Source organism: Anser cygnoides, chromosome 1, assembly GCF_040182565.1.
Source record: "Anser cygnoides isolate HZ-2024a breed goose chromosome 1, Taihu_goose_T2T_genome, whole genome shotgun sequence".
NCBI classification, from domain to species: domain Eukaryota; kingdom Metazoa; phylum Chordata; class Aves; order Anseriformes; family Anatidae; genus Anser; species Anser cygnoides.
The window spans coordinates 2,715,099-2,737,292 of NC_089873.1; the positions used below are offsets into that span (position 1 = coordinate 2,715,099).

Consider the following 22,194-nt stretch of genomic DNA (forward strand, 5'->3'; position numbering starts at 1 on the left):
GGGAAAAAAATTGACTGCAGTCATTCTGCTTAGACTCCATCGAAGTGAAATCACGGTTGTAAAGCCAAAGTATACATTAAACATTTGGGGAAATAATATCAAATCATCTGCCTTGTTGCAAAGTGTGGTCATACTCAGAAAATAAGGTTTATAAAAATAGAATTAAGATGCCTTATAAAGCAGTTAAGCTGTCCTATTGGCTTCTAGTTCACCTGAGGTTAAGTTCAAAAGTAAAACTTCCCCCTTTTATTGCCAGGAGTAAAACTGATTACCTGGGCTTGAAAATCATACAGTTTCTTTGGTATCTGGCAAGCATATTCCACCTACCTTACCCTGTAGCTCTGAAAGACTAAATGGAATAAAAATATGTTATTTATTTTTCCTTTATGGGGAGCTGATAAAGACATTAGACATGCAGAGAGCAGGTATGCTGCAATAGCTCGTTCTCTGAGCAGAGCTACACTTTTAATTGCAGTTTATCTTCCAGTATCGCTTTTTATCTTCCTATTTACTTAGGGCAGTCCGAAATGAGATGAATCTCGGTGGAGAGTACCATGCAGATTTCGACCTGAGTGAGTAGTCAGGGCTTCAGCATAATGTGACAGCCAGGCCTGGAGCATTCAACAAGCTTCGTATCTTCCACCGCTCACCCAGCAGCCAGGGAATCCTGCTGCCTGATTTACATTTTTTAAATAAAGCCCTCATTCTCAAGACGTCAGAGCAGCAGAGATATGCTGCTGGTACCAGAACCAGATCGCATTTGTTTAAGGCTGGTCCTCCTGTGTCTTTGGTGCGTAGAACACGGAGCTGCAGCTGTCAGCATCTGGCAGCTGGATGGGTGGCACCCGGGGGTGGCACTGGATCGCCGTGTCACTCTGCTGGTCTGATGGAGGAGGAGGTTCGTTCCTTTGCCGCTGGCAGGTTCCTACAAATAAATAAATAAAGTTGTGCCAGGTCGCACTTGGTTAACCTGAATTTATTGGGGAATAGAACAAAACTGCAGCAGGCAGCTGGCAACAGGTGTGCTGCATGGAGGTTGGGTCACAGAGAAGCCTTTATACATTTGTGGAGGATTTGTGCTTTTTTATGTATTAGGATGCCTAGCAAATTGCTTCCTAATGTAGATTTCACTTTAATTAGTCCATTTAGGTTCAACTGCAATAAAAATAATGAAAGCACCTGTGTATGTGTGACAGAAGTGCATTCAGTTATCCCTTACAGTTAGGGGACTGGACTGAGGTCAGAGGGGTAGTACGTACCAAATCTGAGTCTACAATTAAGAGGGCAGTGATTGTCATTTTTCACATAAACTTTATAGGCTGTTCTTCCTAAGACAGTATATTTTTTCAGTGACCTAATTGATTTGTGTCTCATTTATAGGTAAGAGGACAGAACAGTCCCCAGATTTCTTTTCTTCCATCTTAACTAGCACCAAGCAGTGACATTTTGGCTTTCTTTGTTGATCCTCTTAGTAGCACATGCAGCATAAAATAATTGTGGTTTTGAAAAATTTTGATTCTTTTTCGATTTTTGATCCTCTAGGAGTTGACCACAGCGTCGACGTGTACGCTTTTGTATAGCTGTGAAAGGGGAACAGCATCAGTTCTGTCCTCATAGGCATTGCTACTTCTTCACACCTCCAAACTCATATAGTTTAACAATTATTCTCCTTCAGTCAGAGGAATTTTGACATTTAGATAGCCAAATTTTAGACAGTAGTGGCCTTTTGTGAATATGGTCAATTTTATTTTTTTCCTAGTAGATGTGAACCTTCAAAAAAAAAATTCCTACTCTTCTTAGCTTGAAATTTCCAGCAAGTTTTCCCGATGTGCATCTTTTTAAATGCAACTGTGTAAGTCGGTTAATTGATCAGAACATAGCTGTGTTGGCCACGGAGCCAGCGTTGTTAGGTGGAAGCACTCAGGTCCAGCAAGATGGTCTATGTCCTTATCAGAAAACTCAAGTTTTATTTGTTTCCCTTGAAATACTATTCTGTTATTTGATGTATATTCTATACAGGAAATTTTTGTGCTGATGTTCAGCCTGCATTTTCTTTAAATTTTGTTCTGTTATTCTCAGTACTCCTCATTGCAAACCACTAAGTTATTTTCTGAACATGCTTTTTGATTCTTTCAGTGGTTATCACTGCATCTTTAAATTATGAGTCCTGACATCCACAGGAGAAAGTGTGTATATTGGTCATGAAATATCCTAACCAGTTTTTGGAATGCTTTTACAACTGCTGACTGCATTTTCTCACTTTCTTGAGCGTGAGCTTCATTTTTAAGCAAATCGTAACTCTTTTGCTGGCATTTCTGAAGAGGGAATTTCCTAAATATTTTTGTTTTACTTAGGGATTTTAAAACATTTGGCTTGTGTGGGTATGACCTGACATTTTTGTTCCATAGTGCACACTTAGAAGCATGAAGAGCACACCACTTCCTAACCCTAAAAGAACAGGAGAAGGCACACAGCTGTTCGGCAGGAGAGGTTTTGCCCTGTTACTGTTTATGAACAGTTAAGCGTTAGAGGGGTTTGTCAATTCCAGTGCTGCGTGCCTCTTTGGAGGATCTATAACTCAAATTGGAAAACTTGTCAATATTTAAAAAAAAAATTGTAAAAATGCACTCTCTTGCACTGTCTTCTGCATCTCCATTAATCTGCCTGCAATATAAAATCAAAGTAGAGTCCTGAAACATTTAAAGTACACATTTAAGCCTTGGGGAAAAGGACTGGAGAAAATAGATAAAACTAATATGTGGATCTTTAAGGAGACCACTCGAGTGCCATGTCCGTGGCTATAAACGTTATAAAGATAGAGTCCCCTGTCAAGGATGTGTGAAGACGGATAGTGTTCCATAGCCAGTGCTGCACTGTGCCATATGCATTACGGGAAGCACCAGAAGATCAGGATCGAAAGGTTTTGCGAGACAGGCTTTATAGATCCGTGCGTAATAGACTGCTGCTCTGTCTACACTGCTTTACTGTTACTGAAATCTTGCTCTTGCATGGGCTGATGAAATGCGGCCCCTTTTGTTCCATCACATACATTCTTTTCCCTCTGCCGTGACTAGATGCAGTACTTTGGCAAAAAAAATTGCCATAACCTTCTCAATAAAAAGATGCCATAAGCACAGTCAGTGTGGAATTTAGAAACAAGTCCTTTATGGATAATTTCGGTGTCAAATGAATCTAGTTCACCAGCTCTTTTCTACTAAGTATTTTGGCTCCTTTAGGTAGAGATATTATGTGTTGCCTACAAAAGGGGTTTTGGTGGCTCTTCAAGAGAATTGATTAAGGATAAAGCTAATCTATGTAATGGCTCTGTCCCAAGTTGTCTTTATTTTAGACCTGGAGACCTGTTGGTCCTTCTCACCGGTCGCATAATGTGATGCTGTGCGGGACAGAATTAGTCCTCAAGTTACTCAGTACCTGGTAAACCTCGTGTTCAGGCAGATAAAGTTGTTGCTGCTCTTTGGATCCCCACAGGATGGATGTGTGAAGGTCAAACTCCACCATCAGCCTCTTGTTCTGGGTATGCATTGTAAACTGAGTTTTTTCAGGTCATATTCAAACACATCTTATTACAGATCAGACATTATCCCTTACTGCCCTTAATGGGGTGTGTGTACTACTGAGAGTAAGTTTGTGTGATTCTGTTGAACTTTGTGTTCAGTGCTTGTGTATAAATCTTCCTTGGTCGCATAGATCTCTGCTAAAAGGATGTACTGAAATACTGCTCATTTGCACTTCTTACCATGGTTTCTTAACATGCTATGATTCAACGATAGGCATTCTCCTGAGGCCTTTATTTTGTCCGTGTAAATCCATATTATAGTACAATATTACCTTTCTTGAGCTAGGAAAGATAAAGCCATTGTAACGGACAATCATTTTATTGAATAATGAAAGAAATGAGAAAAACAGTTATTTCTCTAAAACTTTCCTGGCCACTTAGCGTGGGTCCCAGTTTCAGGCCATTTAGGAGATCCATTAAGCCACTGGGTTGCTCCTCTGCATGCATTAGTAACAAACTCAGCGTAATATGGAACAGGCTTGCCGTATCATGGACACATTTATGAAGATTGATAACAGCCAGGGTTCAGTGTTAACTTTTATTGTCAAACAGGCTGCAGGAAAAACTGCCTAGTATTGCTTTTCCTTTGATTTATGAAAAGGTTGCTACATGAAAAAGACATCACATAAAATAGCTCTGCTGGCAGTAGCATTATAAAATAGGGCCGTAAGTAGACCAAACAATAACTAACTACAATTATGTTCATTATTGTCTCTCTGAGCTCTCTGTACCTTTGCTAGGGTGCTTTCACTACCCTGGTAGTTTTAAGGTGGACCCACCTTTCCTGCTAAGTGGGATAAGCATAAATCCTGCTGTTTTAGATAGGCAGTGCCCCGAGAGGAGCCCTTCTGTGTTCGTGCCATCTTCAATCCCCAAAATGAAGGAAATGATCCAGAGTCAACCTGCTTTGGCATTCCACAAATGGTGCTCGGCAGAAAAGGAAAGGTGTTGAGAAAAAAATGCTGGTTTTGTTACAATTTCCATCACTGAGGTGTTTTGCTCAAAATTAGTACTCTTCTCTTTAATGGGTTATTTCAGACCATGTTGTAGTGAGACCCCTTAAAATCAAGACCCAAACCCATCTGCTAATGGCAGAGATCGCCAGTTTCCAGCTCTGGCTGGCAAGAAGAATTGGTTTGTTTCTCGTAGCCTCTGTAACGAGATGTGCTGCAACAGGAGCGAGTCGAATTCTTCGGTTAGCAGCAATTAGCAGCAAAACCTCAGTGAGAACCAGTTAAACTCAAGGGGCACGACCTAACTGGGGAAAACTTTCCTGGTTGATCTGAAGTTTGTCCAACTTGAGATACTTAAAAAAGCGCTCCACCACCCAACAACTATTTGAGACGTCGGCGAAAAATGGGAACTTACAAATGGTACGTGATGAGGTTGTAAAACACGAGGCATCAAAATGACTTCCTGGGATCAGACCGAAGCTCCATCCAGTGACTTGGTGTCTCGTTAATGCTGCCAGCACACGGTGAATGCATAAGGAGAGACCTTTGTAAGCTCTTTCTGAGTTGGCGATGATGATTTTTGGAACACCCTTCAGGTGTTAAACTGCTTTCCAGGTACCGTCGTGTCCTGAAACAGTCTCAGGGACCTGTCCACCAGCAGGCAGTGAAAAATAACAAAGTGAATCATGAATGCCGTGCTTTACAACTCCTCTCTCTAAGTGCCATTTGTGATTTCTTCATGGTGAGAGGTGCATTTTCCCTACTGGGATGCTAAGAAGGGTGTTGAGGTCATTATGTTTTCCTTTATTTCTACAGCACGTTGTACAAACACATTTAAACTAAGATGTATTATAACAAGGTCCAGTACCCACTTATTAGCAACATGTTTGCAGGGTGATTATTCCTCTTTGTGTGTGTTTCTTAACACGTTATTGTTATTGCAGCCCAGCTGATTATATTTTATAGAGTGGCTTGCCACAGCCTGGTGCAAGGCTTGGGGAAGTGCACATAGTCTTTGTTGATTATCAAAGTGAGTCCGAGCCTCTTTTTATTGAAAAACTTCATGCTCAAATGAAAAATTGGCATTTATTTTACTCTCTCTTAACTTTTAAGATTGCAACCTTCAGTTCCCTCCAGTAATCATCACCCACGGGAGCAGTGATGCTTGAAGTGTTTAACTGTTGATTGCTTTTCCTGCACGCTATTTCTGCTCGTAAAATCTCTTATTTTTTGTGGTTGGGAGCAGGCTTTCGGGCCTCTTACAGTCAAACAAAACAGTGAAACATATATTGCTCGAGAGAGTAATATTTGGATAATAATTTGCCACCAGGTAGTGTCGTGTGGTGCTTCATATTGTGTGCAGCAGTTGACCTTTGCTACGGATAAGAAACATGTCTCCTTATTAGAGCACACTCTATGGCACCTCTGTAAAGGGAAAGCTCTTTTTTAGAGTGAGGTGCTGTGCAGATTTTATTGTCACGAGATTGGGATGATGATGGTACTCGTGAGTTTACAAAGCCTGAAGTGAATTGTGTAGCTCTTGGGAAATATGCAGCAATAATAAATCCACGCCGTGGTTGTGGTTTTGGTTTGTGCTGCTCATTTGGGTGGTTGGTCTTTGCTTGGGTCTGTCTGTGTTCCCTTTGTGTGTGCGTGTGCTTTACTCAAGCAGTGACATACCCTTACCGTGGAAAATTTAACACAGGGACATGAATAAAATTAAATGGATTAAATGCCCATTAAAGTGGATAAAATTACCATGGTGTTGTTTTGCCACCTTCGTATAGAAATAGATTTCATACTGTTGCAGAATTATCTTTTTCTTTAGAAATTATAAATACTTTATTGTATTTTACATAGTTTTAATGCTGATTAATGTACCCAAGTAGTCCTGGACCAGCGGTGGTTGCAGACCACTGGCATCACACACCTATCAGAAATATCAGTCAAAGCATCCATGAAATTTCCCAGACTGTATCTGCCTTGACGTGAGCTCTAGCTAGATCTGAAGAGAGCAGTAATTCCCTTGCTTGTTGCTGCAGCTCCTTCTGGAAGATGCACTGTCTAAACCTGGATCATGCCATAAAAAAAAAACCTAGAACTCATGATATTAAGACATGGTACCACCTGGTGTTGTTGGCCGTGGTGGTCTTTGACTTGCCTGCTCGTAAACAGCTGAGCGAGCGGAATCTAGCTCGTCCTCATTAAATAATGTTTTGGGAGGAGTAATGAGACAGAGTTCAAGTGATGCTACATGCAAACTAAAAATAATCTGTGATCCCAATTTACATTATGAGGTTTGAAATCAAGCGTTGATATGCTGATCATGCGTGCGTGGATGTGTGGGGTTTTGCTCAGTTCAGGCTGAGCATATTTTGACTCTTGTGGTTGGATTAGTTTGCTTCCCTTTCTGCCTAGTGGTCGGACAGGCTTACATACATCCAAGGTGATTGTTTTTCCTCTCTTAACTTGCCAAAGTAGGAACTGGTTTGGATCAGTGCAAGACCAAGAAATTCTTTATATAATATATATATCATATACGTACATTGCACAGATGCAGTATATTCCGTGTGGATAAAACTGCACCTTTCAGAGCTTTCTCTTATTTTCTTATATATCGTATATTTCTAACATAGTAGTTACTATATTTTCTACACCATAAAGGCATGCATGCCCGTTTTATAAGTGTAAAATTTGCATCGTCATCCATATGGCTGTTTATTTTAATATTTAAAGCCTACATCCTAGTATTCAGTAAAAACTGTTCTTTAAGCTGCAGGGTTAAAAATGTGCATCCTAAATTTGGGTAATACGAGCATGTGGTTCCCTTTGCAGCTGCGAGGACCAGCTGTGTGGAAGGTACATTTGTATAATAATATGTTGGTGTACTTTGTATTTTAAGTTTTTTTTTTTTGTTTTTTTTTTCCAGGGAGGGGAATTTTATAAACAAGCAGTGATTTGGGATAATAACATTCAATGAATATCAATTTAAATAAAAGTATTGAACCTAATTGTGCCTGTCAGGGTGGACAGCAGTCTCATTTCTTTGATGACTTGCTCTTCAAGGTGTTCAGAGCATCAATAGTCCCAGCGGGTCAGATCAGAGGTCCTCCTAGCTTGTCAGGCAACAGCGAGGCGTGGGTACTTGAGGAAAACCATAAAAATAGAGGAATTAGACAGGAATGCCATTTTACCTTCAAACAGGCAGTGAAGTGGGGCTTTCCTGAGCCAAACACTGTATTTTTGCTCATAATCCTTTGATGGACTTCACTTACAGTACCTTGTAATTGGCTTTTGAACCCAGCTGTGCTTATGATACCCCCGGTATCCTCTAGTAGTGAGTTCCCGCTTTTCATTAGGTGTTGTCTGGAAAAGGCTTGAATTATGTTTTTGGTTGTAAACCTACTGCTAGAAGACTTCATTGGCTGTCTCTCTGAATAATTGCTCCTTATGCCATTGATGATTTCATACATCTGCCACATGTTTACTTGAAATTGTCTTTCTCTAGGCTGAAGAGATCTAGTCTAGTTCATGTAACGTCCTCAGAGGCTGAAGACCTCAGCAATTAGTTCACCAGTCTAATTAGGATTCCCAACCAGGAAATCTTTCTGATCCACATCCCAATTTCGTCCTGGTGTAAGTCCCAGCCCAACAGAGGGTTTAAGAATGTGCATAACTTTGCACATGCAAATGTGGAATTACTCACTTCATGCAGTTACGCTTGTATTTATGTGCTTTGCCAGATTTGGGATCGTAAATTCTCTCTGTTAATCTTAGAGATGCTCTTTCCTCCCTGAATGCAATGAATGTGTTGTTGCATTATGAGGAATGGTTTCCACTTTGCTTATGCGAAAAGCTGAGCCGCTCTCCTACCAACATACCAGGTGGTTCACCAGGTGGGAAACTCTCATTGGGAAAAAAAAAAAAAAAAAGAAAAAAAAAGACCTAAAAAGGTCAATAGTGCTATCTGCCAGGCTTCTGTGTTAAACCAGGTTTTTGTCAACATATTGAACTTGACTTAGTGCACTCTAGACATAATTAAACGTCTGCCTCCAAGCAGTGCGTGTGCGTGAATATGCTGGGATGTGTCTTTCCGCCTCTTCTCATCTCCATCCCTAAATTTCAGAGGTCAGGACGTTGGGAACAGATTTTAATTTGCTTCTGAGAGAGATGAAATAAATGAGAGGATGACAAACATTTGCCGAAGTTTTTGTCGGGGCTGGGATTGTGGAGTCTAAAAATACCATGGGCAATATTAACACTGGAGCTGATCCCTCGTAGCACAAGAGATGCGTGTGTCAACAGGCAGAGGGGGTTGTGCTCAGACTTGGGCAGAAGTCATTTTTTTAGCATTACTGTGCACTTTTAGTGTTCTCACTTGTAACAAAACAGGAACAACTGCGGCTCTCTTCCACCAGAGATTTGTTAGGAAAATTCTTTTCTTTTACAGCTTTTGGAAAAGTCACACTATGTAGTCAAGTGTAAATAAAAGCAAGAATCAACTCTGCAGTACTTGATCTTTTGCTGGCAGCACTTCCCACATGGTAATTTTGAGGGCTCTGTGTGGGCACAGTTTGATTATGGACTGCTTCACAACGTCAGTTGTAGATACTCCGAAATCAGATCGTGGTATTACTTCCAAGTGATCTTTAGAAGAACAGAACCATTTGGTTTGTGCTTTACACGTTTCGTAATGCACTTACAAGTCATCACCTACTTAATGTGCGAAGACAATTTTTAAAAATAATTTAATATAAAGAGTAAATTCATTTAAAAGCTAAAAATACTGGTGCAGCAGTAAGGATCTTCATTACCATATGCCCTTTTGTGTTTTTTTTCCCCCTGTTCTCTGTTTTGCAACTATTTTCTATACTGTAAACAAGTCCTGTGAATTCAGCGAGCAGTGATTCTGTGGAAGTGGCTCTTTTTGGATGAGGTAATCTTAAAAAAGAATAACCCCCTCAGCACCACCTTTTTGTGTCTTGATGGAAAATACCCACTGTCTTGCTGCTGTTCGAGACTTGTCGCTTCCACCTCGTCTCTGACCCGACCTTCTCCCTAGGTCTTCTCAGCTAGGCTTACCTTTTGCTCTTGCTGACTCTTTATGCAAAACATCTAAAACATGGCCTTCCTTGTCCATCTGCTCAGCTAAATCCCTCGCAGCTCGTGGTGTCAGTTATTGCAACATACGTTTTATTCCCCCTAGCCACGAGAAGGGAAATCTTGCCTTGACGGCGTCTGTTGAGAGCGGTGCCATAGATCATTTGCCTCCCCAACATTCCCGTCATCTTTCGTCCTGCCACTGGCTTCCCTTAGCTGCGTCACGTGCAAGTTGCACATCTTCCTTTTGAAGCCCTTTATGGCCCATTTCTGTTTTGCTGTCGCTTCCAGTCCCCCTTTGCCTTCTCTCCGAAGCGCTGCTAACAGTACCTTCCACCCCTCACTCACCGCTTTTACCAAACAAGCATCTGCTTTCACTGTTTCTCATTCTTACAAGAAAATTTCAATAGACGTAGGCAAAGACAGTTGATTAACTTCTCCCAAGTCTCTTTAAGATTCCTCTTGGTTGCTCATAAAGCACGTGAAAACAGTTAGGCTGTTGCCTATCGCGAGGGCACTGCCTCAGTTTCCTTTTGTTTCACCATCTTTCTGCATCAATCTTTTGTTTCTTATCTTTCTGGGCATTATAAGCAGGTTGAGGAAAGACACATCTGTTTTTTGTCCTTGCATTGCGTGCTACGAAGTGCAGGTAGGGTCTGATCGTGGCGTGGCTCCTACAGCAACAGGAGCAAGTAAAGCAGCTCAGGACCTCGGCTCCAGCGCTTCACCACACCGGCGCAATGGGTCTAAGAGGTAATGTGCTCCTTTTTGGGGATTGATTTTGAAGCTGACACTTCCCTGGGCGGCACCTCGTATGGCTGGGGGAGCAGCACATGCTGGGGACAGTCCCCTTTTTGTAGCTCGGACACACAAACATGCTGAGCTGCTGGTTTGGAGGGGATTAATTTACATTTAGGGGTGCAAGCTGGGCTGTGCTGCCTGGCCTCGGACCCAGAGCATCATCTCTGCCTCTTTCACGGAGCACAAGGTAGCTGTAGATGCCAAGGGTTACACGGAGAAGAACAGATGCTTCTGATAAGTGTCAGCATTTTAATGAGGAATAAAATTAAGCCCTGGATACTTCTGGCCATCTAATGGCACAGGTTTTTGTAATCCATGCTGGTTTTTTGTTGCTTTTTTTTTTTCTCTATATTTTATGACAATTGCCCGAAGCCCTGATCTGGTGGGATTATGCCAGATACCTGCACAGTTGGAAACTCATCAGCGATTCAGATTCCTTCAGTCAGAATGTCAGTTTTATCACAAAACTTACCATGGTGATTTCAGATTTCCTCTTTAGTAGACATTTTGTTTGAATGCCGTGGAGGGGCTCCTTTCTCGGAGCCCCCAGGAATACAATAAGCTATGCTCTTTGAGACAGGCTAGATGAGTACAAAGTTCCTCTCATTAAATTTTCTCTTCATGCTTTCGCATAGAATATTTCTGTATAAAGCTCTCTCTTATTTTTTTTTGTGCCTTCATCCCATTACCTTTATGAGATTGCGGTGCATCAGCTTGATGGAAAAGGTGGGCGCGCGGCTCCCTCCGAGGTTTATTCCGGCACGCAGAAATATTTGCTGGCATGCAAGGTGCTCGAGAAGCAGCTGGGAAAGCGAAAGCAGATCAAGTAATTGTAAACTTAATAAAAACACGTTAATAAAAGCATGCCGGGCGGTGCGCAGTGCAGATCGGGCTGCTGCTCATATTGACTTTTGGGAAGAAAGGCATTTTAAATTTCGCTTGTGTTGATTCAGTAAAGTAGTTATTGAGTTGCGCTGAATTGAGATAGGGTTCGGTCAGGGTTTCCTGTCAGTCCTTGTTGACTACTACAGTATATATTTTTCCCATTGCTTTCTTCAGTTTAGTCGTGAAATTCCCAAGTAATTAAAAAAATAAAAGGGGGGGGGGGTGGATGCTTTCCCTGCCACGTATCTCAAAATAAAGCTCTCGGGACACAGGGAAGGAACCTCGTGCTTGAATAGGGTCAGCTCTGACCAGACCAGGCTGGTTTATCCATTCAGCCTTTAAAATCTTCACGTTTCCCCTGCAGATTCCTTCTAACGACTGTTTTTGCACTGTTTCCCTTTTCTTACAAGCTTCTTCTTCAGTCAAGCCCCGCCAGACCTTTAAATGTGTCTGTAAAATTACCGTTATTTACAGGAACATTAGCGAAGTTATCTTTTAGGGAGATGTTTCATTTCCCTTTTGAGGAGTTTCCTTGCCGGTGGCTGCCTCTGACCGTCCGTCTGAGAGTCCTGTCATCCATCACCAACCAGAAATCAATCGCAAACCCTCTGCTGGGTTTACCATAATGCGCACTGCAACCTCCTTTCCTAAGCAGGAGATCCTGCCCCGCGTGCTTTATGGCCATCTAATGGTAGATAGTAATCTCATTTAGCGTTTTCCCCAAAGTGCAAATAGTGCATTAGGGGAGCATAACAAGCACAGCAGATCAATACGGAGCCGGTGCTCTCCTTGAAGAGATTAATCCAAGAAAATGGACTTGGTTGACTTCAAGGAAATGGCCCCGTTCGCATTGACCAGCGCTGGGGCTGGGTTGTGGTGGTGGGCTGAGAGCACGTTTGGAAAATTCACCATTGAGAAGTCGTAGGATGAGAAGAAATCACGGTGAGGCAGGAGACGACGTGTCTGCCTGAGCTCCGGTGTTGTCGGCAAGGTGAAGCGTCCATTGAAGCATTCAGATAAGGAATAATACGTGATCTTTGAATGCCTAATGGCACAACTCAGGGAAACAAGCAACCCACAAAGATCCTTGCTGCGGGTTAGCGACCCCCCCGGATGGCTTATTTAAAGAAATTACATTTACAGAATTTATGTAGCCGGTGTACAGAAGCCCGTTTCCTTCTCTCTTCGCCTTTAAGACACACTGAGCGAAGTCACTTTAAAAACACCTGTGAATAAAGGCACAGCTAGGTTTGCTGTGTGGGGGTTTTGTTAACTCGTGGGCTATTGTATTGGATTATCAATCCAGACCAGGGTCTCAGGCGTTTGAAACGAGTGCTGGTTTAGTTGGACCTATATCATCAGAGCTGAGTCATACAGCTACAAAGAGCGGATGCGATGCTTCAGCCTTTACTTTTATCCCATCCCATCCAGCCCCAGCCCTTGCCGTAGTCAGTCGGTGTACAGCATTTTATGGCCGTACATTTTGATGCCTAACACGCTCTTGAAACGCTTGCTGATATCAGCAGAGGGGGGATTAAGGGAAAATCCTCATCCGTAAGAGTCTACAGAAGTTTGAACTTTCAGATCATAAAGTGGGTAAGCACCAGGGACTGCATTTAAATTCTGCTTTAGGTATTTCACAGATGTACGGTAATGAATGAAAAGAGTAAGAGGGCTGTTTTCTATAGGTATATATTGTAAAATCAAGGCGTCTTAACAGTTCTTTTTTGGTACTACATCTTGAGTGATTGCCCAGAAGTCAGCTCCCCCAAGGAACCGCATTGTGCTTCATGTTTCGCCTTCTCGCTGTAGTAAAACAGAGATCTGTCTTGGCCAATCAGCAAAATAGGAAGGAACAGAGGATTCATCTGAGGATGCTGTGGCTGATGAGTCTCGTTCTTTTTACGACCTTATTGAACTAAAAATAATGTGGGCTGCCGTGGATGTTAGAACAGCCATTGTCGGGCTTTCCCAGGAGGGTAAATGGGAAGGTGTATTAAGTATACAGTTCACACACATAAAACAAATGGTAGTTTTAAAATTATATGAGCCTTAAATGTTTTTTTTATAAAGTTTCATGGCTCTTCTTCTACTACTAAAATGTTTTATTTTTGCTGTGAAAGGGGTATAACAGTAACTAGATTTTGAATACCTTAAAAGATGTTTATAAAGCAAATGTCCAATTAACTTGAAATTACAGTGGACCTTTCATCTCTCTAACACTTTGCCATCCACTTGCTTTTGAATCAGGAAAGTATTGCATTCCCATTTAAATTCTGTGCCACTATCAGTGTAGATAACATTACATAGATTAATGCAAATGACAAGATTTTTGTCCAAAAGGGGGGTTATTTTGCAGAACAGACTAGAGGAGTTTCCATTCCTTTGTGTATTGCATCGGCCAAAAAGATGACAAGAGTAATTAATCCATACAGTACAGAAAATAGACAAAATTCCTAAATAACTTGCACATCTGGCGTCAGGGTTACAATTGAGGTGATGGGTAGAAGAAGGGAAGGAGGATGCGCCAAAAATAGAGGCTATCATCAGATCAGCAAAAGCAGATTGTGTAATTTGCTGATGCTAGCAAGTTTTTTGCATTCTCTAGGTCAGCCCAATGGGTGCTTTCTGCCTTATGCAGTAGCAATATTTAATAAGTAGCAAGACTGTATGGTCCTAGGACTATACAGCAATGAAGCTTAATGCGTCCTGCAGTTCTGTGACTGTTTTTGTGACTGCAGCCTTCCTTTTTAACTTTAAAGTGTTTTCCTTCACATCCATTATTTAAAGTTGCATCTTTCCTGAGACGTTTTTGAGAAGGAAATCAAAATGTTCTTTCTTCTTTCCCCAGGCGATACGAGTCTCATCCAGTCTGCGCTGATCTGCAGGGTAAAATTCTGCAGTGTTACCAGCAGCATGCTCAGGAGACCCTCAGCTGCTCTGCACTGGCTAGCCAGTACCTGCATTGTGTCAATCATGCCAAACAGGTGGGTGTAGAAATATTGCAACTGAAATATTCATGGAATAGAGAGAGGAAGACTGTTGGATTATCCAATTAGTCCCTCTTACATGCGAAAGCATTACTGTTCCCTGTATGTGTGGTCTCACAAGCTCCATGGAGTCCACTTTCAATTTATTTAAATGATAGGGTTTCCATCTCTTCCCTTGGGAAACTGTTGGTTAATGTAGAACCTATCACGGCTGGCAGATGTTTCCTGGTATCTGCAGTTTTAGCAGTAAGACAAGGGGATTTAACTAAGTGGTACTATTTGTCATAAATATGGCCACTTTCAGTAACAGGTGAATGGATGTCTCAAAACTAGATTGCTCACCAGTTGGAAGTCTTCATTTCTTTTATGTACTCACAGTCTAATACCGCCATTTACCTGGTCTTTTCCCACTGCCATCCAATTTGCTACGGCATGGGTTGTTACTTTAGATTATAAACTTTTATTCTTTATTAGTGCAGCTTAAGGGAAATGACAGTACTGCGTAAATATTTCAGTTAAAAGAAGCTTCAAGTTCTAAACGTGATTCTTTTTCATCATCTTAAATCTTTCAAATACAGTGATATATATGTTGACCTCAACTGTGTTCTTAGCCAGTTGGAAATGTGCTTGCAGGCCATATATGTAGTGCATATAAAGGTGCTTAAATAAGCCTGTTGGTCTTTGTTTCTGCTGAAGTCTGAGTTAATCTCTGAACATGTGAAAACGCATGCTCTAATGTGTTAGCAGAGACTGAGCAAGCACGTTTAGTAGTTGATAGTGGCAATCATCTCTAGAGTTAGTCCTGCCTGTACAGAAAAGCAGTAAGACTTTGACCATAATCCTTCCTTGTGACCTTTGTGCAGTTTTGCTGGTGCACTCCTGCTCTGGCGCTGCTGAAGATCTTCCTGGAGTCAGTGCTGCTTGTGGTTTAGCTCTGTGTAAATTTTGTGGGAGGCAACAGTTGCATGGCAGTGCTACAGCGGTTTCTGCAGGCCACAGCACTCAACACGTTTGTGGGGTGCTATTATTATAATTTGTTGTTTATACAGCTAGCGTGCTCCTTTTTGAATAGGCAGCCTGGCTGGAGGACAGACGCAGCCAGCAGCTGTAGCGTCCTTGTTCGCTGAACGAGCCGCGTGCAGGACCAGGACAATTTGTGGGGCAGCTCTGAAATCTCTTTGTGATAGTTAATGTTGTTATCATCACTGAAAACTTTGACTGAAGAGGGTACACGTGACGAAATATAAAAGTAAATGAGATCAACCCCTTCCTTTCAAAATTACCTCCTTCATTACACCCTTCGGTGTTTCTGCTGCCCACTTTTAATGCTCCTGTGCTCCTTCATTTCCTTTAAAACCCTACAGCCTACCAGGATCCCTGCTCATGAAAATTTTTCCTGATGGCGTAGCCTGAGGCTCTCTTAAAATGCTCCATGCTCAGATACCCAAGCATGAGAAGTGCAGTAAGTTTTGTCCAGGTGCCTTCCTTGGGCACAGGACAAGTTTTGCTTGTCCCCCTTCTTCCCTAAGCTGTAAGTTTTCCGTGGCTTTTAGAACTGGATTTTTTTTTTTTTTAATTGGATTGCTACTATTTTAGTTAATTCCATTCCCTTCCTACTATAATGAGCAAGAATTGGTGTATGTATTTTTTTTTCTAAGATATCCCTTAGTATGATTTTTGTATTCCAAAATCCATTTTGAAGTTACTAGACCAGGGATGTGTTGAGAAATTTTAGAAAAGAAAAAAAAAAAGGCTAGTGAATAATATTAGGTCGTTAGGTAGTCAACATCACTGTGGCTTGCATCATCTGAAATGCTAATTTACTGTATTTATAATTCTATATTATTTTTAACAGTAACTACAAAATTTATCCTAATTATTCATATTTAAGCTATAACTAAAGTTAGTATCTGATAGTAATTTCTTCAGAAGGCTATGATGAGGATGAATTAATTCATGTTCAGAAGGTGCAGGAAAAGGAAATTGCATAAATATGAGCATTAGGTTTCTGAACCCTTTTTAAACACCTTTTTTGTTGAAGATCTTCAACCAAGCCTGTCAAGTAGTTAAAAGTGTTTCCTAAATGCTTCTTATTCTCTTTCACACATGCTTCAAGATGAGAATTCAGAGAGGTTTCTCTCTTATGATAACAGAGAAAGAGAAGCCTTTTATGATGGAAATATTTGCAAGCAGGAACGATTGTTTTTCATAATGAACATCAGTCCTCTAGAGCTCATCCTCCATGTGTTGCAGCTGTAATTGTAATTATTTTTACTCGCTGATTGCCTGGAAGTCCAGACAAACAGTAGCTTTGAAATAATTGCTAAACACTGCTATAAAATACTGCAAAATTACCTACTGTGTGTGCTTTTCTGGAAGACAGAAGAGCAGGATAAATAGTAGATTCAGAAATGAAAAAGTTAACTGACACCGGCTACAAGAAACAAACAAAGAAGAAAATTTGCTAGAGGGAATAGACCAAGATATTGAAAACCAAATAAGTTAACTAATCCGATTTCCTGGCGGTGAGTCTGGGCACTTGTGCTCAGGCTGAGCACACTCTGTGCTTTTCATAAATTGAATTTATTGACTCCTCTTTCTTTCCTATCTTGCTTATAATTATCTCACCCTCTCTTCTGTATGCTCCTTATTTCTCATCCTGTCTGTAATCTCATGTCTCTATCTGTCCTTTTCTCCCCTTGTTAGAAAGGCCCAGAGAGCTGTTAATTCAGAGGAGTTTGACACATTGTTGTATCTTCAGTTTAAATCTTTTCCCAAAGTCAGGGGGAAGCTCGTGAGATAAATTAAGCTCTATTATTAATGTTTGTATTTTATTATAATGGAAACAGAGAGAAAAACTACTTAATGGAGCCATTAAAGGGAAGATATTAGGATTGTCTGTGCCATGGATTTGTGTTCCCAGTGCTGAAGTATCTCCAGCAATGCCATCCACTGACATTTTTATTGCTGGTCATAATGTACCACACACTGATGTGGACAAGGTGGCTGTTGAAATACCCAATTTTTTTTTCTGATCTACAGGGAGTCCTAATTCCTGTACGGAAACACAGCTGTAGTATAGCGTAATGAAGTCTATGCAATAGTTCCCTGTTAGACCACTGAATTTCATCGGGATGCAAGTCTCTGCAGGTTAGGTTTGAAAGTACTTAAAAGAACGGTGCTGACAGTTGCTGGTGTCTGACAGCCTGGCTCCTAAATGCTGTCCTTCAGCCTCTCCAGCCTCTTTGTGCCCATTATTTTGAATTGGAGGATAGAGTGGTCCTCGGTCATGCATCCTAGTCGGCGAAAACCCATCTTGTTTAGCCTCATTCTCCAGTATTTTAGTAGGTGCCATCTCACAGTCTAATGGAAAAATATGTAAATTTAGTGTAGCTGGAAACACTGTGGGCTGAAACACAATAAAAAGACATTGTCTTTTAACACTATTTAACACCACCTTGACTGAAGAAAGTTCATTCTGGAAGGGTCGGATCAGGTTCCCTTCACGCCTACATTGATATCATGGAGGAAACACAAGGGAAAAATGCTAAATACATGGAGTAAATGTCTAAGTGATAATAAATTACAAGAGTCAGTAAAGAACGTTAAAAAAAAATGTAGACAAAAAACAAAGCCTTGGTACCCTCCCACTTTTCTGCAGATGAAATTTTGCGGGCAGAAATCTGCATGTGATGAACAAATACCTGCAATTGCTTTCCTTAGGACATTAAGTGAAAGAAAAGTAACAGAATTTTGCTCAGATCTTTCGGGAATTTCCCGTGTTAATTTATGCAGTGTTAAATTTACGCAAAGTTAATATTCAGCCCAGCAATGGCTTTGAGCAAGTTTCTGTAGTACAACTGCAAAAGGAGACTTCCCGTTGAAATAGCCTGCACCAGTTTTACCGAAATCTCTGCGGGGAGACTGTCAACTGAGATTGGAGATTTTGTTAACCAGTAAAAGTTTCCCTTATCTTTGTTTATAAAAGCAACTAGGGAGTGTAAAACGGATCCTTTTTATTTCATCAGCATGTACTTCTCTTCCGTAAGTTCTAGAGAACATTTGTGATCACGAGGACATTTTCCATCTTTTCATATGCTCACTGTCCTGCTCCTTGGTACGCATCTTCATCCTCCTTGCAGGAACACTGCTTGATCAAGTTGAGTGGTTCACCACATAATTTTTAGAAAGACTAGGAGAATTTGGTTAAAGACATACATGACAACAGGTTTCTGTTCCCTTTATTTTTAATTTTCCTGAGCCCTAACTCTGTGTCTGACAGTACAGTCCAGACCTGCGAGAGCATATGCCTGGTGTGGCCATGTACTGACCAAGTATTTGAATCAGCTCTTCGTAGGTCTCCTGTAAAACTTCAAGGTTCACATCTGGGCCTGCTCCTGACATAAGCTCAAAAAATTGTCAAATCCCTTCCTGTTATTTTTTTACAAGGAGACTCATAATTACCAACTTTCCCATTTTCTGGATTTTGAAGGCAAGAACAATAGATTGCCTTGGTCAACATCGTAGTCCATCAGTGAATGTAGGTGGTCTCCGGCACGCTAGAGCCTGTTTTCTGTTCATTGTACTGATCTAGATAAGTAGTACACGTGCATGTGCTTGTTTCTGCGGCCCCTTTATTTATGGATCATGGCAGTAGGAAGTTCTTGGTAGAGCCCTACATATTGTCCTTGCAAGTCTGCATTTTTCTGGTAGACTCTGAATAGAGTCAAGACCTCTATGGCAGAGCTCTCTGGTGTGGCAGTAGAAATAATTCTTGGAGGACTTGACAGATCTATACTTTTAGCTCTTGGTGGCCTGACTGCGCACAGGAGGTGAGTAATGAAGTGCAGGTTCAGTGCGACATGTTCAGACTATCAAGATTTCGATGATGACTTGGAATATAGGAAGAAGGTAGGTAGGGGAGATACTTATTGCTGTATGACTTCAGGGTATATTTCCTCGAGTATGTAACTGCTGGGAACAGGATTTATCTTATTGTAAGGTCAGATGTTTTAATTTCCTTAATAGCCATAGCATGACTAGAGCTATGATAGCATTAAGATGGATGAATAGGAATTGTTCCTGCAGCTCTTCAGCCCTCCAGATGTCTGGCTTGTTGAGTCTTCAGATAGCTTCGTTCTGCCTCTGTGGTGATGTGTGTGTTGACAGTGTTTCCTTTTCTGTATTTTAATTGAAAATACTGCAAATCCTAGGAAGGAGTTGTAGCCAAACTTCAGTGTGTCTCTGGAATAACTTTGATTTATTGAAATATGTTTTTTCCCTCTCTCTTTCCCTCCCCCAACCGTTTTCTTAGCAGAGCATGCTTGGGAGAGGAGGATAAAGGCATTGTCCAAATCAAGCACAAGACCATCAACTCTAATTTCAGCAGAAGAGCATTTTTTCCCAGGAATGATATGACAGCCCATTTACAGGGCAGACCAATAAAGAGAAGAACTGGAAGAGCCATTTCAAGAGCAGCAGCCATCACGGCTCAATCAGTGTGACCATTTGAAAAGCCAAGACCTATATCTTATTACATCAGAAATCTTACATTCGAGGATACTGTTCAGTCTTAGTAAAATCCACTTATTGGTGATTGAAGGAAGGAAAAGAAAAGAACCTCTCACTGACCTTAGAAAGGGGAAATATACTTCAAATGCTGCTATTTCATTGAATCTCCTCAAAAATTTCTCACTGTCAAAGGCGCGGGTATGTAACACTTGCTGTGCCGGGATGTGGCGGTACTTTGTGAGCAAGCCAGCTGCTGCTCCTCACTGCACAGCCTGCGTTCGTTGCTTACATGAAGTGTTTCTTACAATGGATGATGACGTAAATTTTCCTTTAACTTATTTCACAAATTATGTAATTAAATGAAGTCTCTCTTCAGGCCTTCTGCTGGAATGGTAATGATCCAACACTTGAGATGTAACATGGCCTTTATTTACATGGAATGATGCTGTTGTGCTCCTCACTCCTATCAAGTACTGACGAATATGCCTCACTCTGTACCAACAATAAATGTATTTTATGAACAAGATTAATGTCTCAGTCTGTCTCTCTTTCCATTTCTTGGAGGCTGATGGTGTTCCTTCTGCTGTGCTGTCACGTTTTTTCCAGCAGATGTTATTGCTGAAGCTTTACAGCATAGACTTTTACGCATAACCAACCTTGGTTTCAGGAACAGTACTTACATATAACTGTTTTCCAACGCAGCAACCTAAAAGGATCCCATGTGATAGCATGTTGTGATTCATGCACCGCCAGAGTTTCCTTTCTCAGAAAGTATTTGGGAATGAAAGGGCACGTAGTGCCCCAAACTGCAAACCAGCTTCATGCAAGTAACATCATTTGGGTTAAATCATGTAATCCGTATGCCGATAATGTGGGGGTTAATTTCATTTAACTGTTTCTGTTCAGATAACCACTGCAGAATTCGTCTGACAAACAGTCTTAGAGAAGGCTTTTACACAGTAGTCCTAGTGTCAAATGAGCAATGTGTCTAGAGCCTTCTGCTGTCTGTTTACCTGTTCTGTTTCCCTAATGGGCTACGTTTGAACCGCATCACACCGTACAACTGCGAGTGCACCTGCAGATCTCATTTGTATTCAAAATACTGCCAACGTCTCTCCTGTCGTAATTATTGAGATGCTTTGTGAGTACTCTTTAATTAAGGTTTTTTTGGTTTTGTTTTTAATGCTACAAAAATAAAAATAATAAAAAAAAATGAGCTAGGCTTTTTACATGCAAAGGAGCAGTAATAGCACAAGGTAAGGGAAATCCTGGCATTCAGTGTCAGGTGCCAGGTAAACTGCTTAAGAGAAATAATAGGGATGTAAGCGACATGTTTACATGGTGACTTGCTGTAGTGTTTACAAATCAGCTAACTCACAAATTCTCCTTTATAATGTTCTCTTTTGTAACAGAGAGCCAAGAAGCTGGCAGATCCGTCCTTGCCAGACTTCGAATTGGCAGCAAACTCCAGCATAGAGGAAAAGCAGACGTTTTTAAGGCCAGATGATTCTGTAAAATCAGGAGAAGAGCTATGTCGGGAAGGAGGTCTCTGTTATTGCCAAATGTTTATTGGTTTCCCATCCTGACAGCCTTGAGCAATGGGAGTCAGTCTTGCTTGCTTTCTTCCAACTGTGTTTCAGGCTTCATTTGAGATGATGTGTTCTTTAAACATCTTCTGTATCATCAGTCGTGTCATCTCTACCGTGTTTTGCTTGAGCTTGGAGGATGCTGATTGCCGCAAATGGAGCGTAGACTTTAAAACGGTCCACTTGGTGGACAACTTTTGCCTTTAAAGTAGAGCAGCGGTTCTGAATGTTTCTGGAGTGAGCTTCAGTAAGCCACCTCTTCTGCATCCTTATCCCTTCGTCAGTCTTCGGCTGCTTCCTTCCTCCCTTCTCCCCACTTGCTGGTGTAGAGCTCAAGCAGGACACGCGTCATTGAAACCAGAGCTGAGAGGTGGTGTTGGACACTTCTGTTCGAGGAAATAGTAGGTCTGTCTGGGATAGAGACACTTCCCACCTTTTGGATTAACAATATGAAAAAGAAAACAAGGTTCATAAGCAAGAGGAGCGTGCAGCCTACTGCTTCTGGTACTGGAGGGAAGGAGGAAAATTTGGGTGGGTCTGGTCTGGTCTGGACACTGTTCCGACAGCCAAGACTTACCTGGTAGCTACACTTCAAGATTGAAAACCATGAAAGTTACCAATTTAATTATTTATCTGTTTATTTTTACAGAATGGAAGCCTGTGGGGAGGTCTCCCTCCTCCTCAGAAATCATCAGATCTCTCTAAGATTGCCCACTGAGACTTTCAGCTCAGCCTAATGGAACCTGAGCTCGGAAGGGATGCTGGGAATGGCATTGTGTGGGGAGAACAGA

At 41.3% G+C, this 22,194-nt stretch overlaps 1 protein-coding gene across 2 annotated transcripts in view; it reads left to right on the forward strand.

Annotated features, from left to right (window-relative positions):
- CHCHD3 (coiled-coil-helix-coiled-coil-helix domain containing 3) overlaps window positions 1-20,343 on the forward strand; it is a 149,739-nt gene extending 129,396 nt beyond the window's left edge. Inside the window, exons 7-8 of one of the 2 annotated variants that reach the window (XM_048062484.2) lie at window positions 14,168-14,303; window positions 19,621-20,343. In XM_048062484.2, coding sequence (XP_047918441.1) covers window positions 14,168-14,303; window positions 19,621-19,647 — 163 coding nt within the window. In that variant the 3' untranslated portion in view covers window positions 19,648-20,343. The remainder of the gene's footprint in view (window positions 1-14,167; window positions 14,304-19,620) is intronic. The other variant, XM_048062485.2, reaches the window with a different exon arrangement.
- Window positions 20,344-22,194: the final 1,851 nt, after the last annotated feature.